This window comes from Olea europaea, unplaced genomic scaffold (genome assembly GCF_002742605.1).
Source record: "Olea europaea var. sylvestris unplaced genomic scaffold, O_europaea_v1 scaffold3315, whole genome shotgun sequence".
NCBI lineage: Eukaryota > Viridiplantae > Streptophyta > Magnoliopsida > Lamiales > Oleaceae > Olea > Olea europaea.
Window position 1 is genome coordinate 18583 of NW_019252094.1, and position 8045 is coordinate 26627.

The window sequence follows — 8045 nt, forward strand, 5'->3', positions numbered from 1 at the left end:
ATCAATTTCTTTTTCATGTCCACTTCATGTCCACATGTCCGGGAAGTCAAGCACTAGTCTCAAGGACATGCCCAGAAGAGGATCGAGGAAAAGAGGAAAGTCGTTAGTTAGTTGAGACCAAGACTTGCATCTAAAGCAAAAGGGATTGGGGCTGTTTTGTCGTTTTAATATGCTTAAGACTCCCATGTTGCAAAACCATGGATTTAACAAACAAAAACGTGGAGCACTATTTCAGTTGTTAATAGCCCTTTTTTCCATCCAAAAGCTTATCCCATCCATTGAAAGCTTTTAAGCTTAAATCAAGATCTTTCCCACCAGCTCGTTCTTTACTAGGCATCTAGGCGAACCCACCGGGTTAATTCAACGTAAAGAAAGCTCATTAGGTCAAAACTAGGGGAGTGCTTACTAATAGCGACTTCTCCTTGGGAAGGGTTGGCTTGGGGCTTCCTACCCCATAGGATCAACAATGGTTTCCTCTTCTGCGGATGCTTTAGCTGCTTCAGCTTTCTATTATTCTTCTGCTTCAGCTGAGAAACGAAGTCATAGGCACGTAGGTTCAGGGCCAGACCGACTACTCCAAGAGCACTCATCCATAAACCGGTTACTGGTACAAATAACATAAAGAAATGTGAGAAAAAAGAATTGTTAGTCACTTCAACGGCCTTCAATGGTTACACCGGCATCCAAAGTACGGACGAGATTGTTAAATGAATAAAGTCATTTAGTCAAGCTTAAAAAAGGGAGTAAAAAGACAAATTGATGTGTCAGAAAATGATTTGATATTTTTGTTTTAATTTTTAAAACTGTTCAATCATTCGTCGACAACGTGTTCCATCTAAATTTGAGTCTAGACGTGCACCATGATTGGTTAAAAATATGCAATAAGTCATATTTGATCAAAGTGTGATGCACGCAGACCGTCAGATTGCTGAAGTCAATAGATAATGACTGCATCAAAGTGTGATACACAAGAGACCCTCAGAAAACGATGGACATGAAATAATTGAGGAGAGAAATAATTGTAGACAGGAAAAAGAGATAAAGAGGTGTGTCTACATGTCCAGGGCATATTCTTCTTCTACATTTTATTAATTTTAATTTTAGAATAGATAAAAGACAACTGTGTTGCTGTATTGGATTTTAGATAAAAGAGGTGTGTCCAGGGTATATTCGTCTTCTACATTTGTCGACTCGAATATCTATTAAATAAAAATCAAAGCTACATAGAGTGCTAGTCTTTCAACTTGATTAGAATGTAGGTACAATCTATAGAATGAATTGGAGATGCTTTATTGAATTCAAAGATCCGGGCTTGGTGTTTAGTTTGGGGTTTTTCAGGATGGTTGGCCGAGCCAAGCTAGTTTATAAAACTATGGTGTAAGGAGAGATTGAGAGGGTCAAAAATACAGATGGCAATGGACTAGGCAGAGGCGGGAATGAAATATCTCCATTTATCCTTTTTTTAATTAATTGATTATTTTTAAATACGATTAAAATTTAAAAACATAAAAGCCAGAAGAAAAAAAATAAAAAATAAAAAATAAAAAGATTCTAGGCAAGTTCGAGAAATTCAGCAGAGAGACCATATTCCACGTCCCTATCCCAATTACGTGATGGACTAAAAAATGAAGTATCCAGGCTCCGTTTAGAAAAAACCCAATTGGTAATATATCTATGATTACTACTTGTATCATAAATGATTCCTGTTTGGTATTTGTAAAGATATCCTATTTGTCAAGCGAGGGAATCTCAAACTAAATACTTGGTGAAAGGTATGAAATGAATTGAAAAAAAAGAAAGAAAGTCATAACAAAAAGAAATGGTAATGGGAAGATTTGTCCCATATGTGCAAATCAAAATCGGGCGGATCTTTACCCGGAGTAGAGCATAAACCTAAAAAGATGAAAGAGACCCATTCAGGAACAAGAAAATACCATCGTGATTTGGATTGAATCTCGATGAAACAATACATCAATGAGAAGTTAATTCGATAAGTTTAGTGACTTTTTTTCTATTATAAGAAAGAAAGAAGTTCAAATTCCTCTTTATTGAAAAATCGAAGAAAAAGTCCTTTCATTAGAAGTCAGAAAAAACCTGCTATGAAAAAAGAATAGGAACAAAGAAAGAGGACTTGAATCTAGACATTGATTCTTTTTTTTTTCGCAATTATTTTTTGAACCGTATGCTTCAAAAGGTGCATGTACGGTTCCTAAGGGATACAATTTTACCCTAATCAACCGACTTTATCTAGAAAGATTACTTTTTTTAGGCCAAGAAGTTGATAGCGAGATCTCGAATCAACTTATTGGTCTTATGGTATATCTTAGTATCGAGGATGATACCAAAGATCTGTATTTGTTTATAAACTCTCCTAGCGGATGGGTAATACCTGGAGTAGCTGTTTACGATACTATGCAATTTGTGCGACCAGATGTCCATACAATATGCATGGGATTAGCCGCATCAATGGCATCTTTTATCTTGGTTGGAGGAGAAATTACCAAACGTCTTAATTAATTGTCCGTCTCTTGTGCTGCAATGTGTTTCTTGAACCACGTTAATTTGCATTTTTTTTGTTCCTTTTTTTATTTTCATTTACGTTGTGTTTATCGCTTGTTTTTATCTATTTTTCTCACAAGAGAATATCTATCGTTTAAATATGACAAAAGTTAGAAAACTAGTGGTGGTATATATCAATACCAATTTGTATTTATATTATTTTTACGTCTTTTCTGACAAGATTTCAAGTCATAGCCACGTAATAGCCAGCAGCAACAAGTCCAATTGGGTCCACACTTCACATCATCATCTTACCTAGCTGAGGTGAGGCCATAGAAAAGGTAGCTGAGGTGATGTATTGCTCTTGTCAAGGTACCATGAAGAGCCCAACCCTCTATAGCAAAAGAAATCTGAGGCAATTGGCATCCTTGCCAAGAGGGAGCATCTCTCACCTTACCTCTTCCAACTGATCTTTTGTACAAGATCGTCCTACGATTGATTGATATAACATTTCTACAGCAGAGCATCTAAAAAGTCAAATTATCAATCTCTATTTCAGTGGTCGGACCTATGCTCTAGGATGAACACTTTTCAGATAACATTAAATGCAAATCAGCCTATGACGGGCGAAGTGATGCAGAGGAGGGGACACTTCAATCATCAAAACAAGGCCATGTGTCTCTGGACGGTGACAATTCCTCCTCTTCTACTATAAAATCTCACACAATATCATTTGAACGTATTGCAATTTTACCTACTTAAAACAATATTGCTCTCTCCCATTTTATATCCTCATAATACCTTCAGTACCCGAACACCTTTATGGCTAAAGTCTCAAGCACGTTCCAAGCACAATATACTATTACTATCGACTGAATTGACCGTCAGAGCATTCACGACCACCTCCTCCACCATCGGACAAGGCCATGTGCGGTTTAACAATTTGTCCAAGTGTACGGGAGTAAGGCTCTGTAGATGTGAGTGGAGTTGAAATTTGTAGGCCACGTCCCCCTACAAAAAGCAAGGTTAACAATTATCGAATTCTATGATAATTCTAGACCATTATCTATTAGGTGTGAACTGAACTTTCGTTTGGACTACTAGTCTTGTTTGTCAACAAGGCGGACATATTGTTTCCATTTGAAACGGACATCTCTGTGTATATAGTTGGCACGTTCCCCAGATTATAAAATGATCATTAATAGCTCTAAACACTGATCAAGGTGTTATGGAAGTCTATGATTTTTTCAGTTTCTTGTTGATTCTAAAGGAATCTATCAAACTTCTCCCGAAAAATGGAAAGCTCATGGCTTCAATATTTATATTTTCCCTCATCCTATATGCAATCTTGTTCATTTCTTTCACCTTCTCCTTCCAATTCTTGTTCAATGATATTGCCGAGGTTTATATGAATTCTAGCTTTGTAGCTGATCAGAGCCCATTTACACCGAATACTACCTCTTTAAGGTCTAACTCAACCGAGCTTCTTGGCATAGAACGGCTCAGAGATGATTTTGCCCTTCTTGTGGCTGTGCAAATGGCTTGCCTTCTTGCTGTTCTCATTGTCTCGAACTTCTCCACTACTGCAACAATATTAGTATCAGCCATGTCTTATAAAGACGAGACATTATCCTTGAAAGATCTATGTTTAAGGATAGTGAGAACATGGAAAAGGGCACTGATAACAGAATTCTATACAAAACTTCATGCAATGGCGTACGTGTTCTTGTGTGTGGCATTGTCTGTTCCTTTACTCATGTCTGCTAATCTCACCACCATTTCAGCCACCGTCTTGCTAGTTATTTCTGCTTGTGTTTGCTGTTTATATCTGCCCGTCGTTTGGAACTTGGCTATTGTCGTATGTGTAGTCGACAAAGGTTGTGGAATCGAGGCATTGGGAAAAGCTGCCGCGCTTATCAAGGGCAAGAGATTGCATGGTTTTATGCTAAACTTATGCTTCAATCCGCTGTGCTTGATTCTATTTCTGAACTGCGGTATGATGCCAGAGAATTGGACCATTAATGGATTGATTGTGATGGGAGTCTTTTTTTTGGGGATTTTTTTCCCGAAGGTGGCATATACGGTATTATACTTCCGGTGTAAGAAGAGCTATGGCGAAGAAATTGAATTATACAGGAGCATGGAATACAGCAAACTGCCCTCTACTCAACCAGTCAGTAAGTCTAGCAATTTACCGAGCCGAGTTGAGGAAAAATTCTTGTAGTCAATGCTAAACGTCCTATTATTAAACCAAGCAAAAAATTAATATGTTATTAATAAGTAAAATGTCTTAAATCAAGCAATGTATCAGTCTAGTGACAAAAAATGATTCTTATGGTCGATTCCAAATTATTTGTGTAATGCCCAAGTTTAATAAAATATCAGTTTAGCTCTAGCAATCAACAAATATTGTAAAGCAAGAAAAAAAAAATTTCAAGAACACAAGAATTTTCACCTTAAGGTAGGATGGTCAAAGCAAAGCTCATACACCCTCTTGAGCTTTTGTAATCGGAAGAAACCTCGACACTAGAATAGAAACCAAATCGTCCAAGATTACAATTGTCAGAAACCAAAAATCGAAAACCACTTAAGATTACATACTCCTACATATCAAAATTGATGTTCACTCAAGAACATAACAAATCATATCTACCTTAAGTTTATAAATAATTCATAACTCTAGAAGAAAAAGAAATTTAAAGAAGATGAACATGAAGAATCTTCATGCTTCCCAAGAGACGAAAGAGGGAGATTTTCGGATCCCTGGAAGACAAAAGTTATGGTAGTTTAAATTCAAATGAATGTATACGTCAATAAAAGCCACCAAAAGGTCCACTCATCCCAATGTATTGAAGGTGACACTTGACAGTATCTCATGCATCCACTCCATTAGTATAAATGTGTTTTCCGTGGCAGAATTTTGTTACCTTCATAATCACCGGATCTTTCACATTGGATCATCAAGAATATGTAAACTAAATTGAAAGCGTACCTGAATCAGACATTGTTAATTGCGATAGTTGAATTTTGCGATTTTATCTTCCAAATCAACACGCAGCCCTTAATTTTCTCTAGTTATAGGAGACAGAACAGAATGAGCAATGCACGTGTAATTTCGGGATCATAATCGTATTTATGTATTGACGCCCTTTGACCTAATTTGGCCCATCACAGAATTAGGAACCTGGGCCCAATTTTTACACATAAAAGACAGACACTTAAATTGGATGCATTAAAGGTCAAAATACCGAAATCTTATTATATAACTTTTAAATGGATTTAACCAAATTTGATAATCTTTAATTTAATATACAATATTTCACACATATAAGCCCACATGGTTGATTTAAAAATTCCTTACATTTTCAACAATACTACTTTAAAGAAAATTGCAACTTAAATATGAAACACGATTTCCACCAGTTAAGGCCAGTCAAAAAGTTATCCCAATGTGACATTCTCAACCGTCTGTTATTCAACCTCACAAAATTTCTATATTGTTAATACGATCTTTTCAATTAATTGGTTTATAGTTTTGCGAGTTTTCTACAAATTAAGTTTGGAGGTTTATATAGTCAAACAAAACCTCCCAATTTAAACTGGGGGAATTTTTTTTTTCTTTTTTGGTGCATATATTGTTCATCATGTCCTCTTTTTCGCTTATAATTGGTACAATTGAGATATTTCTTGCAATTTTTAAATCTTGAAATAATTGATGTTCTGTTTCTTCTGTTGGGCACGAAAGCTCCGATATCACTTGTTGATCTCAAGCCGGATTGTAAAGAATGAGATTTAATGACAATATTAAAATAAACAAGATCACACCAAGAAAACAAGATTTAAAGTAAAGAAGAACAAAAAGGGGTTAATCACAGAGGAACGGTATTTATTACTGAATAATATGGAGAAAACAAGTATAACTTAACAAAATTGCTTCTCACAAAACTGACAGATGAGTCTTATATTCATAGGAAAAAATTAATCCTTAGAAGTGGAGTTGTAGATGAAATAAAATGTCTAAAAGTTTCCTTATTTTAACTCTTCAAGTCCAACTCAACTTTCAACTCCCAATGAGCTTCAAAATAGAACTTAAATAGAATTTGACAATTAAACTTGAATAAGATTTCTCAAAGCATTCTAACTGGAATTCCTTTTGATGTGCACTTCAATTAGAATTCTACAATTATTTCAACAAAAGAATTTAGGTCACCTCAAAATTCTAACAATCTCCATCTTGACACACATTTCGATGCAACAGAACAAAACTCCTAGATTTCAAATCCGTCTGTATCGAAATGAAATGGCCAATCTCCTCAACGCAGTAACCAAAACACTCCATCTAAACCAAACAATCATTCTCTGCCCGATATCCACAAGTGACACCTGAACTCAATCCTAGGGTTCCTAAGACTCCTCCTCGAAATTAATGTTGATCACACAGGGCCGAAGTACACCCAGTGACAAGAACCAAACCAGATGCTTGATCAGAAGGCCCCTTGCTGAAACTGTCGCCTTCAACGTCCCTAGAAGCATCCCAGACATTACTAACACTATGGTACCTACGCTCGATAAGTCCAACCCCAGCAACTGAGCACATTGTCCCCGCTGAAATCGGTGGCAGAATCATCAATGCTCTTCCTGACAGTGTTCTGAACCAACTCAGAGCCTAACACAAGAGGTACTGCACCAAATTGAACTTCCACCACAGTACTAAACTTATCCAAATGTCTCATTTTAACTAATTCTACACTTCCTTACAAAATGTACAAATGGGACCTTCTTCGTTCCTCCAGTACAACCCAAACTTCCTTTCGGACCTTCAAGACTCCACCTCCTCTAGAGAATTTATACCCTTTTGCATTCAGGGCACTCAGAAAGATGAGATTCCTCTTCAGATTTGAAACATGTCGAACCTGGCCAAGTGCTCTGACCGTCCTATCCTGCAACTGTAAACTGACTCGATCGATTCCAAAAATACGGCGAGATTGGTTGTTTCCTATTACAACTCCACCTTGCTGAATAGCCTCATATGTCTTAATTAAATTTCTATCGGAACACATATGGTGCGAACATGCTAAATTAAGAATCCACTCCTCGTCAGACATATATTCCACATCAGATACCACGGTCAACATCACATCTCCGCCATCTGAAAAATCCTCAACTACATTGGTTTCGTTTGAAGTCAAAGGTTGTGCTCCACGATTTGCAGCCAAATCACCTCTAGCCTGCAACATATCGCAATCATTTCAAATATGTCCCTTCCGTTTGTAGTAGTAACAATACACATTGCTAAAGTTGACTTTTGATTTGTCTCTCCGTAGACCATCTTTAGATACAAGAGCTTCCTTATCCCTTGATGTAGCTCCAACCAAATGCTTCATCTTCTCCTTTAACTGTAAAGTATCATAGACATCGCCTATAGTCAAAGTATCTCGATTGTATAAGATAGTGTCCCGAAATGACGCATGAGAACCAGGCAGTGAACATGATAGGATCAAGGCAAAATCCTCTTCATCGTACTTAACCTCCAATGTTTCCAAATT

The 8045-nt window shown here is 36.8% G+C and overlaps 2 protein-coding genes across 2 annotated transcripts; both read left to right on the forward strand.

Moving 5' to 3' along the window:
* The first annotated feature begins 466 nt into the window (after positions 1 to 466).
* LOC111385859 (ATP-dependent Clp protease proteolytic subunit-like) lies at positions 467 to 2517 on the forward strand. The gene is made up of 4 exons (XM_023010288.1): positions 467 to 607; positions 973 to 1046; positions 1723 to 1772; positions 2270 to 2517. Exons 1-4 carry the CDS (start codon positions 467 to 469, stop codon positions 2515 to 2517), a joined length of 513 nt encoding a protein of 170 aa, XP_022866056.1.
* A 1210-nt stretch (positions 2518 to 3727) lies between these two features.
* Positions 3728 to 4723, forward strand: LOC111385860. The gene has a single exon (XM_023010289.1). The coding sequence runs from the start codon at positions 3728 to 3730 to the stop codon at positions 4721 to 4723; it is 996 nt and encodes a 331-aa protein (XP_022866057.1).
* Positions 4724 to 8045: the final 3322 nt, after the last annotated feature.

Bases quoted from the DNA above. Each gene is read 5' to 3' on its own strand.
- LOC111385859 (XM_023010288.1), top strand. From the start codon at position 467: ATGGTTTCCTCTTCTGCGGATGCTTTAGCTGCTTCAGCTTTCTATTAT. The intron at 608-972 runs GTACAAATAACA...GTGATACACAAG, and splicing joins CATCCATAAACCGGTTACTG to AGACCCTCAGAAAACGATGG. The intron at 1,773-2,269 runs GTATGAAATGAA...TACTTTTTTTAG, and splicing joins AACTAAATACTTGGTGAAAG to GCCAAGAAGTTGATAGCGAG.
- LOC111385860 (XM_023010289.1), top strand. From the start codon at position 3,728: ATGGAAGTCTATGATTTTTTCAGTTTCTTGTTGATTCTAAAGGAATCT.